Consider the following 23,531-nt stretch of genomic DNA (forward strand, 5'->3'; position numbering starts at 1 on the left):
TCAGAAGGGTGGAAACAAGGACGAGAATTTAATCAGAGGGCAATTAAGTTTCACACACACACACAAAAACCCCACCACCATCCAGCCCCCATACACACAGCATGATGAACATTCATTAACTGCCATCTTCCAACAGACACAGGATGCTCGTTTCTGGTTCAGTGGAAGAAATTCCATTTCCCTTGAGATTATTTTTTTTAAAAGAAAAACACTCCCTGTGCTAGTTTTCACGTAATCCAAACTATGCCCGTCTCTCAGTAGTCTTGCGAACAGGGGGGCTTTTCGCAGAGGTAAAAGAAAACACAGGCAGTGAGAAATTCAATTCCTTCAATTGTCCTAAAAGGTTGCATGGAATCATGTTTTCCTCTCTTCTTAAATTCAACAACACACTAAAAGATATGAAAACATACTGGCTTGGCAACTTATTTTGTCCGAGATCAGACAGCCCCTTAATGGCCCTTTCAAACATACAAATTCCGCCCCACACATCCATTCCATGTGGGAGGTCCCAGTTTTGAGGGCGACACCTGCCTCCGCCTCCAGATGTCTGCTTTTGAGTTTCAGGTGCACGTCGACGCCGCGGTCCCGATCTTGAACGATGAAAAGCTTCGGAGCACGGCCATAAAAGTCGGGGGAGAGCCGGGCTCTATGAAACAGGTGTTTTCGGGGAAAGTTAAAAGCCAAGAGGGTTTGGAACGGCGACGGCGGCCCCATGGAGGACATCAGTGGTTGTTCTTCGCTGCCTCCTTCGCCGCGATGATCAGAGGAGTGAGGCTGGAGAGGGGCTTGGCGATTTTGAGAAACTGGTGCTGGAAAAGAAGGAGACAGGTTTCGGCAAAGGAAGAACGGCCAGCTCAAGCGATAAACCAATGGCGGTATATTCGAAGGCGGGCTGGCACATGGGAAGCTGCCCGAGACCTGGGTGAGAGCTTTGATCCAAATGAGCTGTGTTGTGGGGATGTTAAAGAGAGTAAAAGGTAAAGGGACCCCTGATCATTAGGTCCAGTCCTGACCGACTCTGGGGTTGTGGCGCTCATCTTGCTTTATTGGCCGAGGGAGCCGGCGTACAGCTTCCAGGTCATGTGGCCAGCATGACTAAGCCGCTTCTGGAGAACCAGAGCAGCGCACGGAAACGCCGTTTACCTTCCTGCCGCAGTGGTGCCTATTTATCTACTCACACTTTGACGTGCTTTTGAACTGCTAGGTTGGCAGGAGCAGGGACCGAGCAACGGGAGCGCACCCCGTTGCGGGGATTCGAACCGCTGACATTCTGATCGGCAAGCCCTAGGCTCTTTGGTTTAAAGGCTCTGTCCCTTTAGAAGTGGTACGATCCTGCCTTTAAATGCCTGAAGGAAATCAGCCCTGAGTGCTCACTGGAAGGACAGGTCCTGAAGCTGAGGCTCCAATACTTTGGCCACCTCATGAGAAGAGAAGACTCCCTGGAAAAGACCCTGATGTTGGGAAAGATGGAGGGCACAAGGAGAAGGGGATGACAGAGGACGAGGTGGTTGGACAGTGTTCTCGAAGCTACCAGCATGAGTTTGACCAAAGTGCGGGAGGCAGTGGAAGACAGGAGTGCCTGGCGTGCTCTGGTCCAGGGGGTCACAAAGAGGCGGACACGACTAAACAACAAGCAATCTTTCTCCAAATTGATGCGTTTACCTGGAGGAGCTCTTTCGCAGACCCCCTCTTCTCCACATCCATCTCGAGGCAGCGATTAAGGAAGTCTCTAAAGATGGGCGAAAGCTTCTCTGGGTTCTGCAGCTCGGGGGTCCCGTTGGTAGCAATAAGATATAAAGCCTAAAAGAGAGGACAGGGCGAGTGGGAAGAGAAGAAGAAGAAAAAAGAGCTCAGCTCAGAGATTTTATTTTATGCCATAATGGTTACAGCAGGGATCAGCAATCTTTTTCAGCCGTGGGCTTCCCTCAGACCATTTTGAAGAAAAAAAATGAACAAATTCCTATGCCCCACAAATAACCCAGAGATGCATTTTAAATAAAAGGACACATTCTACTCATGTAAAAACACCAGGCAGGACCCACAAATAACCCAGAGGTGCATTTTAAATAAAAGGACACATTCTACTCATGTAAAAATACCAGGCAGGACCCACAAATAACCCAGAGATGCATTTTAAATAAAAGCACATATTCTACTCATGTAAAAACACCAGGCAGGACCCACAAATAACCCAGAGGTGCATTTTAAATAAAAGGACACATTCTACTCATGTAAAAATACCAGGCAGGCCCCACAAAGAACCCAAAAATGCATTTCAAATAAAAGTACACATTCTACTCATGTAAAAACACACTGATTCCCAGACCGTCCGCGGGCTGGATTGAGAAGGCAATTGGGCCGGATCCAGCTCATGGGCCTTAGGTTGCCTACCCCTGGGTTACAGTGTTGGAGTCCAGGGTTCGAATCCCCACTAGGCCATAAAACTCACAGCATGGCCTTGGGCCATTAATCATCTCCTAAGCCTAACCAATGAAATGGGGAGGAGAACCATGTTTAGCACCTTGAGCTCCTCGGAAGTAAAAGGTGATATATATATATGTAATAAATAAATACCAGAGATACCAATGCAAAGTCAGACAAATGCAGGGTGGATTTGATTTAAATCAAATCGATTTAAACCCACGATTCAAATCACCAGTCAGTAAGACTTGATTTATATCATATTTTCACAGAAAGGCTCATTCTTGCTGGTATCATCTTAATATTTACAACCATATGAAGGTTTCATTTTCAGAATAATAAATTTTCAGGGTAGTTTTTACAGTTATATCGAAAATTACTGATTTAGTTATACTATTAGAAATACATAGACAGATAATTATGAAGTTATTGTGAGGTTTAATAAGTTAACTGTTTATATTTGGAAAACTTTTCTGCTGTACTTTATTGGAAGGAGGAAAATAATCATTTCCTTAATAACAATTTATTTAACTAAAACAATAACATTATAGTGTATGTATCCATGTTTGTTAACTGATGTGGTTAAATAAATTTTTAAAAAATAACAACCTGAGTTTTAGCACACATGAAAAACTTAAAACAAATCCTTATTTCCTGATGAATAGCCTTTGGACTATAATGTAACTTAAACAGAAAACTATCTTGAGAAGAAAAAATTCCTCCAAAAGCATTTTATTTGAAAAATCCAATTTAAATAATAAAAAAATCCAATTTAAATTTTTAAAAATCCAATTTTTTCGATATATATGTATTTTTTAATCATTGATTTTTATCCACCCTGGATAAATGTGAAACATTTATAATTCTCTGTGGGACAGCTGGCCTAAACAAACTGCCAGAGAGTCTGGGAAGCCTTTTCTGGAGGAAAAGCGACGCTGAAAGTCAGTCAGAACGAAAACGCTTACCCTCAGTGGATTTTCGTTGAGGTACGGAGGTTCCCCCTCTATCATTTCAATGGCCATTATCCCCAGAGACCAGATGTCCACTTTGGGCCCATAGGCTTTTCTCGTCACCACCTCGGGCGCCATCCAATATGGCGTCCCAACCATGGTGCTGCGCTTGCTTTGCTCGGGAGTGATCTGAGCACAGAAGCCGAAATCGGCTGACAGGGAAGGAGAGAAGAGGAAAATCAGGAGAAGAAGGAGAAGAAGCAGTTTTCCTTTGTTTTGGAAGAGTCCTGGGCAGAATTTGGTTTCCGCGTCAGAGTTTTAGACTACAAGGTCTTATCTTCTTTAATATTTACGCTCTACCGGCTGAGCCATCCCAGGGGAAGCAGGAAAACAGAGCAGGGCTACAGCTCCTTCCCTTCTGGAACACCTTCATCATCATCATCATCATCATCATCATCATCATTTATTATTTATACCCCACCCATCTGGCTGGGTTTCCCCAGCCACTCTGGGCGGCTCCTGACAGAATATTAAAAACACGATAAAACATCAAACGTTAAAAACTTCCCTAAACAGGGCTGCCTTCAGATGTCTTCTAAACATCAGATAGTTGTTTAGTTCCTTGACATCTGGTGGGAGGGCATTTCACAGGGGGGGTGCCACCACCGAAAAGGCCCTCTGCCTAGTTCCCTGTAGCTTCACTTCTCACAGGGAGGGAACCGCCAGAAGGCCCTTGGAGCTGGACCTCAGTTTCTGGGCTGAACGATGGGTGGGGGGGGGAGACGCTCCTTCAGGTGTACTGGACTGAGGCCGTTTAGGGCTTTAAAGATCAGCACCAACATCTTGAACTGTGCCCGGAAATGTACTGGGAGCCAATACAGATCTTTCAGGACCAGTGTTATGTGGTCTCAGCGGCCGCTCCCAGTCACCAGTTTCGCTGCCGCATTCTGGATTAGTTGTAGTTTCTGGGTCACCTTCAAAGGTAGCCCCACGTGGAGCGCATTGCACTAGTCTAAGCGGGATATAACTAGAGCATGCAGCACTCTGGTGAGACAGTCTGTGGGCAGGTAGGGTCTCATCCTGCGTACCAGATGGAGCTGGTAGACAACTGCCCTGGACACAGAATTAACCTGCGCCTCCATGGACAGCTGTGAGTCCAAAATGACTCCCAGGCTGCACACCTGGTCCTTCAGGGGCACAGTTACCCCATTCAGGATCAGGGAGTCCCCCACAACCGCCCACCTTCTGTCCTCCCAAAACAGTACTTCTGTCTTGTCAGGATTCAACCTCAATCTGTTAGCCGCCATCCATCCATCCTCAAACAAACAGGGTGGCTTTGAAATTCCAGGTGTACAATTCTCCTCAACCATCCTGTCAACATACTTAGCTTGACAGACCCATCCATCCCCAGCAAGATATTGTCACTCTTGATGTCCCTGTGGATGACTTGGTTGGCATGGAGGAATTCCAAGGCCTGCAGACACTGTGGGAGAAGAAAAAAACAGGCAGCAACAATCAGTACTGCAAACAACAAAGGAGGTTTTGTGCAGACCAGTGTGGTGTAGTGGTTAGAGCATCGGACTAGGACCTGGGAGACCAGGGTTCGAATCTCCACTCAGCCACAAAGCTCACTGGGTGACCTCGGACCAGTCACTCACTCTCTGCCTAGCCTACCTCACACGGTTGTTGTGCGGACAAAATGGGGAGCGGAGATCAACGTATGCCAGTTCAAGCTCCTTGAGGAAAGGCAGTGCATAAATGAAATTAGGTAAGTATATGTGTGTCACTTCTCACAGAATGCTTTTGCGGAAAATTCGTTCTGGCGCATATAATGACAGGAAAGACTGCCTCCCCCCATATAAACCACCCCCAGAAGAAGAGATCATCTTCTGAGGCCCTTCTTTCTGTGCCTCCTCTGTGAGAAGCAACACGAGAACGGGGCCTTCTCTGCAGTGGCTCCCTGGTTGTGGAATGCTTTCCCCAGGGAAGTTCGCCTGGTGCCTTCATTATACACCTTTAGGCAAAAAAGTTCCTCTTCAACCAAGCCTTGGGCTGATTCATATTCTACAGCCTTTCAAATTTGTTTTTGTTTTGTTTCATTTCAACTATTTATTTTGTGCTTCTATCCTGTATTTATCTTGTGAACTGCCCCAAGATCTTCGAATGAAGGGCAGTATATAACTTTAATAAATAAAATAATAAACAAGTATACTACAACTCTCGTCACAGCTGGTCTTTGGCCATGCTGGCTGAGGCATCAGGGAGGACAAATGTTCCTCCATCACAGACTGGCAGCAGCTGTCCTAGGACTGAGGCAGAAAAGGGTCTTTTCCATTAGCTGCCACTTGATCTTTCTGACTAGCAGTGCCAGGATTTGAACACGACCCCCTAAACATCACCGCTCTATTTTTAGGCACCTGTTTAAACCACAACATTTATCCAGCATTCATCCTGATCCGCTTGCAGGGTGCATAAATGTCTTCCTGTTAATCTTTCATTCATCCCAATGCTTTGAACTGCATTTCCCCGTGACTTAGAAAACATTGTTTCTTTTTTGAAAAAAGTGGATTTGTTGTGCTGGGGCGACAGAGCACTTCGACTTACTTCAGTTGCGCACGCCTAGCGTTCCTGGAATGCGCTTGCACCCCACCCGAAATATACTGACAGTCTGGAGGCACTCCAGGAAATTCAAATAATTCCATCTCTCTCACACACACATAGGAACTCCAAGCAGCGCATCCCATTCGCCAGCAAAGCCCTGGACTTCCATTTGGAATGAAATATATACGTAGTTTAAGTCCTTACCTCCCGGCACACGGCGGCAATCTGCCCTTCATCCATGCAGGTCTCTGTCACCACGTCTGTCAAGGAACCGCCTGCCAAATACTCCATGACTACCCACAATTCATCCCCCACAAGGTAACTGCGGGAAGCCAGAGAAATAACAGACGGTCATTGTGTCCCTTTCACCACACACACAACCGCATTGCCAAACCAAGAGAGCAGAGCTATTTTGACAGCAGAGCCAGATGGCAGAGCAAAATGGACAGTGGAAAGTAACAGGCTTGTGGGTTGGATATGGATCGGGCTGGGGGAGGACCCGGGTTCAAATTCCTGCTCCATGTTTCAGCTTCCTGAGTGGCCATCATCATCATCATTTTTTAATTCGTATACCGTCTTTCTATCTTACAATACTCAAGGTGGTTTACAAGCTGAAGGAACAAAAAATGTACAATCTAATGCAATACAAAAATGTGATAATAAAACTTTAAAAGAGGCAACCTATATCAAAAAAGTAACATTCAACAATCATTAGAATAGCATTAAATAATAATACAGTGGTACCTCTGGATACGAATGGGATCCGTTCCAGAGCCCCGTTCGCAACCTGAAGTAAATGTAAGATGTGACTGTGCGTCTGTGCGTGCCACGTTTCAACGCTTCCGTGCATGACATCATTTTGAGTGTCTGCGCATGCCCGAGCGGCGAAACCCGGAAGTAACACGCTCCGTTACTTCCGGGTCGCCGCAGACCGCAACCCGAAAATGCTTAACTTGAAGCTACTTCAACCCAAGGTATGACTGTAACATATAAAAGTTAAACAGAAATCCACTCAACAGTTACAATAAATAATTTCTAAACTATAATCAATAAAGCAACAGCAAGCCAAAGTACAGGGAGGAGGCAGTCTCTTGCTCGGCCTAACCCACCTCGCAAGGTGGTTGTGAGGGCGAAACAGGCAGGAACCTTGTGGCTATCTTCTAAAGCGTGAGAGGGGTGGTTGCAGAATCAATGGGGTTTTGTTACTATATGTGGCCGAGAAAGTCCCTGTGCGTGGCCCAAAATGGGTAGGGGGAGAGAGAAATGGTATATTGTCTTCTCCCCAGCTTGAAAACTGTCCCTAATGAGTCAAGAAAGGAACCAGGGAATGTGCAGTTGCTGGGAAATTTGTGGTGAGAATACATTTGAGTATTTTGCTAGCAGAAAAGGGAGGAAACACCAGCAGGGGGGAAGAAGAAGAAGAAGAAGAAGAAGAAGAAGAAGAAGAAGAAGAAGAAGAAGAAGAAGAAGAGGAGGAGGAGGAGGAGGGGGAGGAGGGGGAGGAGGGGGAGGAGGAGGAGGAGTTTGGATTTGATATCCCACTTTATCACTGCCCGAAGGTGTCTCAAAGCGGCTAACATTCTCCTTTCCCTTCCTCCCCCACAACAAACACTCTGTGAGGTGAGTGTGGCTGAGAGACTTCAGAGAAGTGTGACTGGCCCAAGGTCACCCAGCAGCTGCATGTGGAGCAGCGGGGAATCGAACCCGGTTCACCAGATTATGAGTCCACCGCTCTTAACCACTACACCACACTGGCTCTGCCAGTGAGAACTCAGGTGGGGCGTTCTCACATTCTGCGACCCTGAAGAGGTGGCACCCCAGTCCCCAGTTTCCGTAGGACTCCTTTGGGCACGCAAACAAATCATCCTCAAATTTATGACCCAGCGAGTCCCAGGGCAGGTTACAACAATTTAAAATTGAAAACAAATTATAATTATGGGAATAAGGTGGGCCACACATCTCAGGTGTCAAATGACAGGGGGAAGAGGGGTCTGCATCAAACATTGCCAGCCTGGTAGCTTTCATATGCTTTGGACGACAATTCCCAGCGTGGCCAAAATATCCAAAGGGCACCAGCTTGGTGATGGAACATAAGCAGATTAGCTGTTGACATCCGTCCGCAATGGAGTGCACTTCCGGGGGTGAAGTCAAACTGCTGCATTAGCAGGACTGAATTGATCCACTACTCCCGAGGCACAAGCCTGGGCTGCCCAGGCAACAAGACCCCCCTCTCAGCCTCGCTGATGTGACCCAAAGGAAAGCAGAGCAATGTGCTTGGCACCAGCTTGGCTGCAGGAATTGCCGGAAGGAGGGGCACAAGGCGCCATCCAACAGTCTTAGGGACTAGACTCCAGATTTGTGTAGGGTTTATTCGATGGCCTTTTCTTCTCCCAGAGATATCCCACAAGGCAGCAGAGGTTTAGGATCAGAGCTTTCCTTCTCCTAGATGGGCTCCCTTCCCAGGTGGACGAGCCCTAATAATAAGCAGCTACCTTTTAAGGAGAGACATCACCTTACCAACAAAGGTCCATATAGTTAAAGCTCTGGTTTCCCCACTAGTGGTGTATGGAAGTGAGAGCTGGACCATAAAGAAGGCTGATCGCCGAAGAATGGATGCTTTTGAATTACGGTGCTGCAGGAGACTCTTGAGAGTCCCGTGGACTGCAAGAAGATCAAACCTCTCCATTCTGAAGGAAATCAGCCCTGAGTGCTCACTGGAAGGACAGATCCTGAAGCTGAGGCTCCAAGACTTTGGCCACCTCATGAGAAGAGAAGACTCCCTGGAAAAGACCCTGATGTTGGGAAAGATGGAGGGCACAAGGAGAAGGGGACGACAGAGGACGAGATGGTGGGACAGTGTTCTCAAAGCTACCAGCATGAGTTTGACCAAACTGCGGGAGGCAGTGGAAGACAGGAGGGCCTGGCGTGCTCTGGTCCAGGGGGTCACAAAGAGTCGGACACGACTAAACAACTAAACAACAACAACAACACCTTTTAAGGCCATTGTTCTGTCTTCATCCAATTTGTCTACACTGCCCTTTAGTGGTCCTCAGGGATTTTAGACAGGGGATGGTTCCATCCCTACCTGGCAATGCCAGGAATTAAACCTGCGAACTTCTATGGGGAAAACAGATGCTCTACCACTGAGATATACAGTCATACCTCGGGTTACAGACGCTTCAGGTTGTGTGTTTTTGGGTTACGGACGCACTGAAACCCGGAAGTACCGAAACAGGTTACTTCCAGGTTTCGGCGCTCGCGCATGCACAGAAAAACTAAATCCCTGCCGGCCAGGGAGGAGGGAGGCTCCAACTCTGTTGCTTGGCTGCGTTGCTCACTCAATAAGGAGTCTAAGAACGACTGGGGGGTGGAGCTTGCATGCCTTGTGCCAATCAAATCGCCCGCGTTGCCTGGGGACTCGCCTTTGCTCAGCGCTTCCCAGCGGAGAGGTGACGGTGGTTTGCCTTGCTGCATCCCCTTTGCCAGGTTGCTGCGCTGTGGGAACCACCGCTTGAGGCTTCGTTTGGCTGCTGGCTGGGCCTTCTGCCTTTGGCTTGGAGGGGCTCAGAAGTCGAACCTCCCTGTGCTCTGAAAATCCCTTATTTGGGCTGCTGATCCCTTAATTTTTGAGGCTGCTGGTCCCTTATTTTCAAATCATAGTTGACAGCTATGATCCACTGTAGCCCTTCCCCAACCTAAAGGACCCTTCTAGCAGCAGTGTGTGCTAGAGATGGGCATAGGTTCAGTGGTTGGGGCACTAGACTTGCATGCAGAAGGTGCCTGGTTCAAACCACAGCATCTCCAGCTATGGCCAGGGGTCTTCACTGTCTGAAATCCTGATGCTGCCAGCCAGTGTATGCAACACTGCGCTAGATGGACCAGTGGTCTGACTCAGTATGAGCCCCTTTCCGATGTTTCAAGGTGAATTTCCCCAGCCATCGTTTCCATCCATGAATTTTCACAGGTGCCCCCATCTCTTAACAAAGATATCCTGGTGCTTCTGTCCTCCTCCCCACCGAGCCAGTGTGGCGTAGTGGTTAAGAGCGGTAGTCTCGTAATCTGGAGAACCGGGTTCGAGTCTCCGCTCCTCCACATGCAACTGCTGGGTGACCTTGGGCCAGTCACACTTCTCTGAAGTCTCTCAGCCCCACTCACCTCACAGAGTGTTTGTTGTGGGGGAGGAAGGGAAAGGAGAATGTTAGCCGCTTTGAGACTCTTTCGGGTAGTGATAAAGCGGGATATCAAATCCAAACTCTTCTTCTTCCTTCTTCTTCTTCTTCTTCTTTTTCTTCTTATTGCTGTTTTTCAGAATAGGCTAAAACGGCTTTGAATGAATGAACAGGGACTGGGCTGCCGGAGAACTGTGACAGCTAAGGGCATCTGTGACGGCTGCTTCAGGGACGGCCGCAGCAGGGGACTTTTTCAGTCCGGAAAATCTCAGCACAAACATGTTTCTGGCAAAGGCAGCTCAGCTGGCCCCACTGCAACTTCTGCCCCGCTGGGAAAGGAGGAAGCGAAGCACTCAGAGCAGCAGCAACTTCTCCTCCCCGGAGGAAAGAAAACGAGCCAAAAGCAGCAGGTCTAGAAGCTAGCAGGAAGATGATGCTCCCCCTTATGACTTGAACTCACAGCATCCAATGTCTTAGGACCGTATGGTCACCAGATTCTCAATAATTTTTTATAAGAGGTCATCAATTCCCCTTTCTAAAAAAAAACAGATTATTGTCAACCTGACAACTGCCATCTGTTCCCGTGGGCCTCTTTCTAACTGTTATGACTTCCAACTGATTCTTTTCTTCCTCGGCTACTCTTCCACTTTTTTGCAAACGTGATCCTCTGCAGTGTTAAAGTCCATAGTGCTTGAACGGGATTAAATAGATTGCTAGGATAGCTCAGTTGGTAGAGCATGCAAGCCTTAATCTCAGGGTTGTGAGTTCGAGACACACTTTGCGCAAAAGTTCCCTGCATTGCAGAGGGTTGAACGAGATGAACATTGTGGTCCTTTTCAACTCTACAATTCTATGATTCTAATATTATTTATTGGATTCCTCACATTGGTTAATGATCCATTGCCATGTTCGCTGAACAATCCCCAATCACATACTTCATTCTATCATTCAGTATTAAAAGGTAAAGGTAAAGGGACCCCTGACCGTTAGGTCCAGTCGTGGACGACTCTGGGGTTGTGGCGCTCATCTCGCTTTATTGGCCGAGGGAGCTGGCATACAGCTTCCAGGTCATGTGTCCAGCATGACTAAGCAGCCTCTGGCGAACCAGAGCAGCGCATGGAAACGCCGTTTACCTTCCCGCCGGAGGGGTACCTATTTATCTACTTGCACTTGGACGTGCTTTCGAACTGCTAGGTGGGCAGGAGCAGGGACTGAGCAACGGGAGCTCACCCCGTTGCAGGGATTCGAAGCGCTGACCTTCTGATCGGCAAGCCCTAGGCTCCATGGTTTAGACCACAGCACCACCCGCTATTACCCTATATTACTCTATTCCAAAAATGTCTAAACGTGGCCACTCCTGTTCCAGCCAGCCAGCCAGCCTTGCCCCCTTCTGCCATACTCCATTCCACCTCCAAAGTTTTTTGTTCCCTCCCCATTAACAGTCAGGCCTGATCCAACAGGCTCTTATGTTCTTAATCAAAGTCCACTAAAGTTGGAGGCTGCATCAAGTTAAGAAGATCTTCCCGTCTCCTGAAGAGATTATCCTTTGTTATTGCACAAAGCTACTATCCTATTTAGGAGCTGGTGAAACTACTGGGGGGGGGGAATAAGACACACATTTTGTGGGGAAACCACTGGTCTTCAGAAGCTGCTAAAAAAATGCTCCTCTCAAGTTATGAACTGTGGCTTAATTTTAAAAGACAGTTTGGGCTAACGTGAGATGTGTACCTTTCTTGCTCAAGAGAATGTTAATCAGGGACACCATTGTTCTCCAAGTAAATCGTCTCCCCCCCCCCTTTTTTTTAAGTGCATGTAACTTGCATAGTAGGGACGCGGGTGGTGCTGTGGGTAAAAGCCTCAGCGCCTAGGGCTTGCCGATCGAAAGGTCGGCGGTTCGAATCCCCGCGACGGGGTGCGCTCCCGTTGCTCGGTCCCAGCGCCTGCCAACCTAGCAGTTCGAAAGCACCCCCGGGTGCAAGTAGATAAATAGGGACCGCTTACTGGCGGGAAGGTAAACGGCGTTTCCGTGTGCGGCTCTGGCTCACCAGATGCAGCTTGTCACGCTGGCCACGTGACCCGGAAGTGTCTCCGGACAGCGCTGGCCCCCGGCCTCTTGAGTGAGATGGGCACACAACCCCAGAGTCTGTCAAGACTGGCCTGTACGGGCAGGGGTACCTTTACCTTTACCTTTAACTTGCATAGTAACAGCAGATATTCTCTGAGGCTCTTTATGTGGCCAAAACTGCATCATCCACATACTAGAAGGAGGCATCAACAGATATGATATACAAAAACTAAAATTAGGGGGGGGGAAACTTGGATATGTGCAAAGCATACGGATATGAACTTCAGGCCTTTTTGTGGTTGGGATTCAGTGTTGCAGAGGCAGGCAGACTTGAGGCTTGTGGATGATAAACTTTATTTATTTATTTTATTAGACACTCAAGATTCACCAAATGGAAGTCAGATGCCAAAGACAGGCACTTGGAATTAATGAATTCCTAAACGAGGAATTCATTTCAAATGCCAAAACTGAACAGTGCTCGCTCCAAAGTTCCCTGCCATTTTTTCAATTTGCTGTTGTCATTTTGTAGTTGCCATTATTAAGCAACGGTGGATCAGAAATCAGCACTGATCTACAGTGGTACCTCGGGTTACATATGCTTCAGGTTACAGACGCTTCAGGTTACAGACTCCGCTAACCCAGAAATAGTACCTCAGGTTAAGAACTTTGCTTCAGGATGAGAACAGAAATCGTGCTCTGGTGGCGCGGAAGCAGCAGGAGGCCCCATTAGCAAAAGTGGTACCTCAGGTTAAGAACAGTTTCAGGTTAAGAACGGACCTCCAGAACGAATTAAGTTCTTAACCCAAGGTACCACTGTATTCCAATCATATTTTGTCCCTAACCAAGCCTGAGCACAAGAACCCTTCTCCCTTCCTGCAGTTTCCAGGAACTGCTTCCTGGAAATCCTGCTTCCAACCTTGTGTGTAGAATACAGCTAGTGAAGAACATCACAGCTAATGACTATCAGTAGCCCTCTCCTCATTGAATTTGTCCAATCCTCTTTTAAAGCCACCTAAGCTGCAGCCACCACTGCTTTCTGTGGCAGAGTGTTCCACAGTTTAACAACGCGCTTCGTAAATAAGTGCTTTCTTTCATCTGCCCTGAATCTTGTACACATGACATTCCCTCTTGGGGGAAAAGTGTGAATACCTGTCCAGATAGTTGACAATGTTGGGGTTCTTGTTTTCCCTCATGACGAGAATTTCATTAATTATCAGCTCCTTCTTGGGCTGTTGCTGCAAGTTCATCTGCTTAATTGCAACCTGAAATGAGGGCGGGGAACAGGGAAAAGGAATAATTACAATTAAGTCTCTAGTTCTCTGAAGCTGGATCTAATTTAAGTTTCCAACTCTTCTGTCCTTGGTCACAATTCTGAATTGGAGGGAATCGGGGAGCGGGGATCGAGAAGAGAGGCTCAAAATCAAAGCCAGAACATCTCTCATTTAGTGAAACGGCTCCAGTATCCCCATAACACTTACTTCCTGTCCTGTAGCTACATCGATCGCCGTGTAAACTGTCCCTGAAGCTCTGAAAGAAAAGACAACCCGTTAAGGCATGCTATTATTGTAAATGTTCAATAAATAAATGTTCATAAATGCACAAGGTAAAACACACGTACTCAAGTATATAAATCCCACATCTGAAATAGTAAAGGTAAAGGTACCCCTGCCCGTACGGGCCAGTCGTGTCCGACTCTAGGGTTGTGCGCCCATCTCACTTAAGAGGCCGGGGGCCAGTGCTGTCCGGAGACACTTCCGGGTCACGTGGCCAGCGTGACAAAGCTGCTCTGGCGAACCGGCACCAGAGCAGCACACGGAAACGCCGTTTACCTTCCCGCTATAAAGCGGTACCTATTTATCTACTTGCACTTAAGGGTGCTTTCGAACTGCTAGGTTGGCAGGAGCTGGGACCGAATGACGGGAGCTCACCCCGCCGTGGGGATTCAAACCGCCGACCGTACGATCAGCAAGTCCTAGGCACTGAGGTTTTACCCACAGCGCCACCCACGTCCCGCACTGAAATAGTACAGGAAAGCAATCCTGACGCCATCTTGATTCTTCATGACCCCAAATATTTCCTCTGCGGAAGGAAATATCTTGGAGAAACCTTTCCCCTTAGTTCTTTTCACTTACAAATCATACAAATCCTGTTTTAAGGGCATATTTTCTGTATGAATATGGTAAGGCCTGTGACCTACTTACCGTCTCAAAAGAATGGCCAGGCAACCCAGGTAATGCAATCGTTAAAACATTATCAGGTCATCTTGACAGACAGGAGAGAAGCTGTCTCTTTCTGTCATGTATGAATGGTGTTTTTGGGGTGGTCTTTAGCTAAGGGGTTGGGCAACGCCTAAAATAATTAAAGGTTCCTGTGCACTTTGTTCTTTGTCCTCACCTCCTTGCAAGGGGTGTGTGTCTCTGCTGAAACCTAAAAATAAAGATCTGCCTTTCTTCCACTGGATCCTGCCTCCACCCATTATTCTCTGACCGATCATGGACTTTTTGTTGTTGTTTAGTCGTGTCCGACTCTTTGTTACCCCCTGGACCAGAGCACGCCAGGCACTCCTGTCTTCCACTGCCTCCTGCAGTTTGGTCAAACTCATTTTAGTAGCTTTGAGAATACTGTCCAACCATCTCGTCCTCTGTCGTCCCCTTCTCCTTGTGCCCTCCATCAGGGTCTTTTCCAGGGAGTCTTCTCTTCTCAGGTTTGATCTTCTTGCAGTCCATGGGACTCTCAAGAGTCTCCTCCAGCACCATAATTCAAAAGCATCAATTCTTCAGCGATCAGCCTTCTTTATGGTCCAGCTCTCACTTCCATACATCACTACTGGGAAAACCATAGCTTTAACTATACGGACCTTTGTCGGCAAGGTGATGTCTCTGCTTTTTAAGATGCTGTCTAGGTTTGTCATTGCTTTTCTCCCAAGAAGCAGGTGTCTTTTAATTTCGTGGCTGCTGTCCCCATCTGCAGTGATCAAGGAGCCCAAGAAAGTAAAATCTCTCACTGCCTCCATTTCTTCCCCTTCTATTTGCCAGGAGGTGATGGGTCCAGTGGCCATGATCTACGTTTTTTTGATGTTGAGCTTCAGACCATATTTTGCGCTCTCCTCTTTCACCTTCATTAAGAGGTTCTTTAATTCCCCCTCACTTTCTGCCATCAAAGTTATGTCATCTACATATCTGAGGTTGTTGATATTTCTTCCGGCAATCTTAATTCCAGTTTGGGGGGCTCAGAATCCCTTGGGGAGTTGGGCAGCAAAAGCCAACTCCCAATTTTTCGACAACAGTATTAACACACTAAATGATCAATAACACACTAGACTATGGGTAATATCTAACTTTAGGCATCTTCAGAACAGACCCATCGAAATCCATGGACTTAGTGGGTCTACACTGCAACCAAGATTTAGTTGTGTATCACCCTATGAGCTGTCACACAACAATCTGCGTTGCAGGGCACTGCCGTGACTGCAAAATGACATTGCTCCTCTAAGAATGCCAAGGAAGCTAGTTAAATAACCAGTCACCCCCGGTAACAGGAACATAGGAAGCTGCCTTATACAGAATCAGACCACTGCTCCATCTACCTTAGCACTAGACAGAACCTGGACAGCATCTTTAAAAGCAGAGACATCACCTTGCCAACAAAGGTCCATATAGTTAAAGCTATGGTTTTCCCAGTAGTGATGTATGGAAGTGAGAGCTGGACCATAAAGAAGGCTGATCCCCAAAGAATTGATGCTTTTGAATTATGGTGCTGGAGGAGACTCTTGAGAGTCCCATGGACTGCAAGAAGATCAAACCTCTCCATTCTGAAGGAAATCAGCCCTGAGTGCTCATTGGAAGGACAGATCCTGAAGCTGAGGCTCCAAGACTTTGGCCACCTCATGAGAAGAGAAGACTCCCTGGAAAAGACCCTGTTGTTGGGAAAGATGGAGGGCACAAGGAGAAGAGGACGACAGAGGACAAGATGGTGGGACAGTGTTCTCGAAGCTACCAGCATGAGTTTGACCAAACTGCAGGAGGCAGTGGAAGACAGAAGTGCCTGGTCCATGGGGTCACGAAGAGTCGGACACGACTAAACGACTAAACAACAACACCTTAGCACTGTCTGCACGGACTGGCAGTGGCTCTCTAAGGTTGCAAGCAGGGAATGATCCTATCTGGAGATGCTATTGGGGTTTGTACCGGGGATTTTCTACGCATAAAGCAGTTATTCTGCAACTAAGTTATAGGCCTTCAGGGGAAGTTAGCCTGTTGCAAGCCAGACTCAGCTAAAAGCAACCACAGATAGAGGAGAGTTTGGAAAAAATGGCTCAAGTTAAGTGGCCTGCAAGCAACTTAGGTAAGCAAAAGCTTGGTAGTCAGTAGGAGGAAGCCAAGGTTAGTCATTCCAGCAGAGCTTCAGAATTCTTTTCACTGAGGCTTTGTTTCCCTTTGGTGGCATCACTGCACAGCAAGAGCCAATTGGTTGTATGGCGCCATGACATCATTCTGCTCTCACGACCATCGCTAATTGGTTGGGATCACGCTGGGAGGGAAAGTTAGCAGCCCCAGAATAGAGAAGGCGAACACAATAGCTGTGTCAAGAGCGTTTGTGCGCGCGCACACACAAAAGGAATAGCGTGCGCACCTTTTCATCCTCACTGTTTTAGAGGCAAACATTCAGCTAATTTTAACATGCTTAAGCTTGGCTTTCTCTGAACTGCTCTCTGCAAACGCTTGCCAGCTCATTTCACGTGACATCGAGGCAAACTCTCTCCTCGGCTGAAGATTTTCACAGCTCGGACTGTGAGTCAACCTCTTCACCAAGCCCCCATAGGTAAACAGGTGCGGTGCAGAGGCCTCGCTGTGCGGAGACTGACTTCCACGACATGGCACGGCTTCGGATTGGCTGCAGGAAGCCGCGGACACCTCTGGGCACCGCCTCTTCCTTCCCGCTAAGGTGGACAAGCGGGAGGAAGCGGCAGAGCAGGAATGAAGTGGTGGCAGCGTGGAGGCTGCCTCCGCTGCCCAGGCCAAAGGCATGGGCTCTGTGCCCCGCAGAGACAGAGGATGCCGACACTGCCGAAGACAAGGCAGCTTCAGCAGCTGCGGCGTGAGTGGCATAGGCAGGGGGGGCCTTTCGGGAGGGGGAGTGCTTTCAGGAGGCGGTGGGTCCAGCCCCCCGCAAGGTCTGAGGGACAGTGGACCGGCCCCCTCCTGAAAAAGTTTGCTGACCCCTGCTCTAAACTAATGTTCAAAATCTGGGCTTGTCTTATACACAGATAGTATCTCCCCCCATTTTCTTAAATCGGAGTCCCCACAAAATATACATGGGGGTGTCTTATAGACGGGAAAATACGGTATGTGCTTTGGTTTCTTTAAAACTGCTGTTTTCTACCAGAATATGTGTGTGGATTTGAGTCAATCAAATCAACTAAGACTGCTTTTTCACAGCTCAGTAGCTGGAGAGTGTGTGACTCTTGATCTCAGGGTCGTGGGTTTGAACCCTACATCGGGAGGAAAGATTCCTGCATTGCAGGGGGTTGGACTGGATGACCTTCGGGGACCCTTCCAGAGCTACAATCCTATGATTTTATAGAACTGTAGAGTCATCTCGTTACACCTAATCAAACTGGGAAACAGCCCAGGGATTTTTAAATTTTAATAAGTCACAACTGTGTTCAGGCGTTCAGTCACACACCTGAGGGCACAGACTATTGGGATTCAGTAATATGCCATCACAACTGGTCGCTATGCTCTAGCAAAGGATAAAATGCATTTTGAGCAATTCCAGATCCATGCTCATTTCATGCTGAAGGCAGAAGAGGTGAAGGAAGCCGGAGACCATATACTAACCCTTGCCCGATCTTCTCAAAACTTGTATATTTCTTCTTGGGGTCACCCACACTCACAATACCTCCTTCAAAAACAAAAAGGGAAACAAAAATTAGGATGAAATGAAAGAGCTTTGAAAGGCAGATCAGCTCTCCTGAACAAACAAATTTAAAAGCAAGCATGACAGAATCTGAGCTGATCAGAGCTCCTTGCAAGACCTCAGATCCCTGGGAATGCAATTAGCTTTGCTAAGCAGATAAAATAAGGACACGTTCACCTGGTGCCATCTCTGTTGCCTCTTAGGCACTGGGCAAAACCGTTCCTGTTGTCTTGTGATTTAAAGTTCCCTGGTATTCAGGAATATTGCTTTAGCTGTCAGCTGATACATTAACCACTGTGGCGTTTTGCTGCTTTTGTCCTTTATATGAGCTGCCTTCAGGGTGCCTGCATCAAATTGTCAGGAGCTCATCCTACACTTGAGTAGGACCCTGGCAGAGACACATGCCCGACAGGCATGTTCCCTCCCTCCTGGTTGATCGTTCGGGAGCTTCAAAAGCTTTCTTCTGCCCGAACATCACAGCAACCGATGCCAACTGACACCGGCACACTTAGGGATCCGCAGGGTTGGCGCAACTTGCGTGTGACAGACCTCAGCAACTCAGCATTTTGGCTAATCTACTTTATTTACATATAAACACACACAGAGCACTGCAACATGGCTCCCTCTCTCTCTCTAGCATCAGACAGCAAAGAGAAAAAGGACAATAGTCCCACTTCACGGAACACAGCAACGCAAACATCCTGTCTCCGTCACTTCCCACTTTGTGGAGTCAAAATATACCACGTCATGTGATAGGCAAAAATCCCATGACTGCAATCATGGAGCAGGAATTCTAACACAAATATGCATTATATACAGGGTATATAAGTTCTATATGAGTCCCATGCTGATCCCAATCCACTACAACTAAGATATATGAACAGAAATTATAAGATATATTTCACAGATGGAAGAGATGGCCCTTGTGACTCTACAATTCTGCGATACCGAGCAAGTCCTCTGTGGGCTGTTTTTGGAGGGGGACGCTCTAAAGGTTGTTGATTACCTTACTGACCCTAGGCTTCATCAAAGTCTGCAAATACAGTGGTACCTTGGTTCTCAAAGGCCTTGGTACTCAAACAACTCGCAACCCAAACACTGCAAACTCTAAGTGTTCCGATTTGCAGACATTTTTCAGAAGCCAAACGTGCTCCGTTTTGAGTGTTACGCTTCCGATTTGAGTGCCACACTTCCGTTTTGAGTGTTAAGCTAAGGTCTGTCTGTTTTTGCTATTTATTTTGTGTTTTTGAGGATCTTTTTTGTTTTTGTGACTGTGTGGAACCCAGTTCAGCTACTGATTGATTGAATGTGTGACCGCAGTACATTGTTTATTGCTTTCATTTTATGGATCAATGGTCTCGTTCGATAATGAAATTCATGTTAAAGGTAAAAGAACCCCTGACCACTAGGTCCAGTCGTGGCTGACTCTGGGGTTGTTGCACTCATCTCGCTTTATTGGCCGAGGGAGCCGGCGTACAGCTTCCGGGTCATGTGGCCAGCATGACTAAGCCGCTTCTGGCGAACCAGAGCAGCGCACGGAAACACCATTTACCTTCCTGCCGGAGCGGTACCTATTTATCTACTTGCACTTTGACGTGCTTTCGAACTGCTAGGTGGGCAGGAGCAGGGACTGAGTAATAGGAGCTCACCCTGTCGCGGGGATTCGAACCGCCGACCTTCTGTTTGGCAAGTCCTAGGCTCTGTGGTTTAACCCACAGCGCCACCCGCTTAAAATTCATGTTCAGTTGCTGTTTTAGGGGTCTTTTTTAAAAGTCTGGAACGGATTAATCCATTCTGCATTACTTTCTATGGGAAAGCGTGCCTTGGTTTTGGAACGCTTTGGTTTTGGAACAGACTTCCGGAACAGATTAAGTTTGAGAACCATGGTTCCACTGTACTTCTCTCTTGCGCATGGGCGTGAATGCATTTTGGCGTCATAAGGAACAGCGCTCACTGTCCGGACATCTGAAATAGAGGGAATGCCATGTGGAGGACAGGTGTACTAGCAGGCTAAACAGAATGCCCAGGTTGGGCCATAGTTTGCTTTCCAAAATATATAGCTTGAAGGAGTGGGGTGTGGGTCAGAGGACAGGCAGCAATGAGAGGGCTGTTGCATTCGCACACAACCAGAATGCTTTCTCGAAGTGTCTGGTTCACCACTTTTGGAAAACAGGATGGGTTTGTTCTCATCCAATAGGGCCGCTTTTGCGTTCAAAATGTTTTTGCATTCCCCAGCAAGGCTAGAATACAGCCTCACACATCCCAGGGTTTTGAAACTGAAAGGAGCTTCTAGGGTAGCTCTGACATTCACACCTAACACACAAACACACACAGAGAGAGAGCATCTCTCCTCCTTTGAAGAAGCTGAACCCACCAGCTGACACCACTGTGAGAGGATACAGAAAGCTGGGGGTTTTTTAAGAACAAAAACATCTCTTCGGTGTCGTGAAAGTGCTAAATTTTGCACTTTGGCTGTGTGTGTGTGTAAGATAGAGAGAGAGAGAGGAGCGCAGTTGTGAAGTGGCGACAGTGTGAGGTGACCTGAAATATATCCATTTCCCTGAGGTTCCATTTGAAAAACCCAGCAGTGAGAAGACTTACTTAATTTCTCCAAGATTTCCTCGTCTGTCATTTTCGGTTTCTTTTTCTGCTTCTCCGTACTCCTCGCCAACGTGTCTGGAGGGGTCGTGCTGTTTTCGGAAGGCGATGGGATCGGAGAGGTGGCCACGTCTCGGGTCGGGGCTGGAGGAAGGGGTTCGATCACCGACCGGGTGTATATCTGCAGGGAGCGGGGGGTAGAATATATATGTAAATAAAGGTAAAGGGACCCCTGACCATTAGGTCCAGTCATGGCCGACTCTGGGGTTGCAGCGCTCATCTCGCTTTACTGGCTGAGGGAGCCGGTGTACAGCTTCTGGGTCATATGGCCAGCATGACTAAGCCACTTCTGGCGAACCAGAGCAGCACACGGAAACGCCGTTTACCTTCCCGCCAGAGTGGTACCTATTTATCTACTTGCACTTTGACGTGCTTTTGAACTGCTAGGTTGGCGGGAGCAGGGACCGGGCAATGGGAGCTCACCCCGTCGCGGGGATTCGAACCGCCGACCTTCTGATCAGCAAGCCCTAGGCTCTGTGGTTTAACCCACAGCGCCACCCGTGTCCCATATATGTGAATAGTTCTGAGGTAAATCAAACACTACCAACGGCTAAAAAGGAGGTTCTTGCTTAGTCCCAAACTCCCTGAGATTCACCACGGCAGTACACAGTGCTGCAGCCCAGTGAAATGTGACTCCAAAACTGGTGGCCAAAACTGCAAATCCAGTGGGTGGGTGTTTAAAAGAGTTGGCCTAAAAAGGCATGGCCAAATTTGGCCCTCTAGCTGTTTTGGGACTACAGTTCCCATCATCCCTGACCACTGGTCCTGTGAGCTAGGGATGATGGGAGTTGTAGTCCCAAAACAGCTGGAGGGCCAAGTTTGGCCATGCCTGGCCTAATAGGTCTGCAAAACTGGCTGCAAAAAATCTGTGAGGGAAAGGAGATTAACACAGATTTTGGGATCTGCTGGGAGGACCTGCTAGGCTATTGAAAATGGCTTGATTAGTAAGGAGGTGCGGTTAGGAGTGACATCTAGGTGATGACTACTTTAAATCTGCAAAGGGAGATTCGCACTGAAAACAACAATGAATTCACAAGCTGCAGTTGCAATTCAGCTGGCTGAGAACGTGAATGCCTGGCTTCCTAAAATGGAGCCTCTCTCTAGGCCCAAACTGAACCTCCCTTCTCACGCTATTATAGCAAAAGCTGAGATTTTTCCCTAAAGGAGACTTTCTTAACAACGTGCTTTATGTTGTGATACTGTGAGAGCACGGAATAGAGAACTGAGTGCAAAATCCCAGCTCCCTTCTGAAAAAGAAAAATACAAGCTTTTTATGGTTGGGGAGAGATCCTTAAAGCATCTGTAGAATCAGAGAGTCAGCTGAACAGTGCCTCCCTTTTTTGAGGGAAGGTTTCAATGCCCTGCCTTAAAATGCAAAAGTATATTTGCTCTATTTGCACCTTTATATACAGGTCACAGAACACAGCGGTGACTTAGGACAGGCGTACGTTGTTCTGAATCTGGGGCAATGATAGTCCAGACAGCGGTGACTTAGGACAGGCGTATGTTGTTCTGAATCTGGGGCAATGATAGTCCAGACTGTTGCTTTCATACCCTGCTGGGATAAATGTCTAGAGCAGCCTTTCTCAACCTGTGGGTCCTCAGATGTTGTTGGACTACAACTCCCATCATCCCTAGCTAGCAAGGCCAGAGCTCAGGAATGATGGGAGTTGTAGTCCAACAACATCTGAGGACCCACAGGTTGAGAACCGCAGGTCTAGAGTTTCTTAAACTTGGGTTTCTGGCTGTTGCAGGACTACAGCTCCCATCATCCCTAGCTAGCAGGACCAGTGGTCAGGGACGATGGGAACTCTAGTCCAAAAACAGCTGGAGACCCAAGTTTGAGCCATCTGGCTATCCAGCGACTGAATAACATAATTCTGCACTTTTAAGCAATGGAGCAGGGCTTCAGGAATGGAGCTGGGCAGAGTTCAAATCCCTACTCATAATTTATATAATAATATTTTTTTATTATTGTGGTTACGTTCATGCAATGGATAGGGGCCTGCCCTTCACCCAGACGACATTATACTTGTGGGGCACAAGACACCCGAATCAATTCTCCGAAGGCCCAATGCCTTTACTCAAGAGGGAGCCCAGCCGCTTTGAGACTTCGACTTACGGACTTCGTGTGCTCGGGCCGGGGAGCGATGACCGGGGGAGGGGCAGCATCGTCTTCATCATCTTCGTCCTCTGACACAGGGGGGACGGCGGGGGTCTCAGATACCGCCTTCACATTCTGCATGGAAAGGAGAGGCGCTTAGGAGGCAGGGAAATGAAACCACAGCAAGCTCTCAATTCACGCACATTTACTGTATTTTTCGCTCTATAGGACACACTTTTTCTTCTCCAAAAATTAAGGGGAAATGTGTGTGCGTCCTATGGAGCGAATGCAGGCTCCTTGCACTGCACTCCGAAGGCTTCAGGTTCCTTTAGCTGAAGCCGGGAGAGCAAGACTCTCCCGGCTTCAGCCAAAGGAACCCGAAGCCTTCAGAGCGCAGCGCGAGGTCCCGCTGTGCTCCAAAGGCTTCAGCCACGCACCTGCTTGGAAGCCGGAGGAGGAACAGAAGGGTCTCCTCTTCTCTGCTCGCTGTCTTGGCTTGTGCCATGGCCGCACGCAACCCCTCTGGCAGGGAGAGGTTGCACGGGCTAAAGAGGAAGCCAAAACAGCGAGCGGGATCCATCGCACTCGCTGTCTTGGCTTGTGCCATAGCCGTGCGCAACCCGTCCAGTGGGGAGAGGTTGTGC

The 23,531-nt window shown here is 47.8% G+C and overlaps 1 protein-coding gene across 3 annotated transcripts in view; it reads right to left on the reverse strand.

Annotated features, from left to right (window-relative positions):
* Window positions 1-23,531, reverse strand: part of PAK1 (p21 (RAC1) activated kinase 1) — a 111,353-nt gene continuing 87,822 nt past the window's right edge. For all 3 annotated transcript variants that reach the window (XM_053385446.1, XM_053385445.1, XM_053385444.1), the window contains 10 exons: window positions 22,906-23,022; window positions 20,727-20,904; window positions 18,047-18,110; window positions 13,685-13,733; window positions 13,356-13,468; window positions 6,177-6,294; window positions 4,755-4,854; window positions 3,387-3,583; window positions 1,663-1,800; window positions 1-809 (listed from right to left, as the gene is read on the reverse strand). In XM_053385446.1, the coding sequence (XP_053241421.1) occupies window positions 723-809; window positions 1,663-1,800; window positions 3,387-3,583; window positions 4,755-4,854; window positions 6,177-6,294; window positions 13,356-13,468; window positions 13,685-13,733; window positions 18,047-18,110; window positions 20,727-20,904; window positions 22,906-23,022 (1,161 nt within the window). In that variant the 3' untranslated portion in view covers window positions 1-722. The remainder of the gene's footprint in view (window positions 810-1,662; window positions 1,801-3,386; window positions 3,584-4,754; window positions 4,855-6,176; window positions 6,295-13,355; window positions 13,469-13,684; window positions 13,734-18,046; window positions 18,111-20,726; window positions 20,905-22,905; window positions 23,023-23,531) is intronic.

Source organism: Podarcis raffonei, chromosome 4 (genome assembly GCF_027172205.1).
Source record: "Podarcis raffonei isolate rPodRaf1 chromosome 4, rPodRaf1.pri, whole genome shotgun sequence".
NCBI lineage: Eukaryota > Metazoa > Chordata > Lepidosauria > Squamata > Lacertidae > Podarcis > Podarcis raffonei.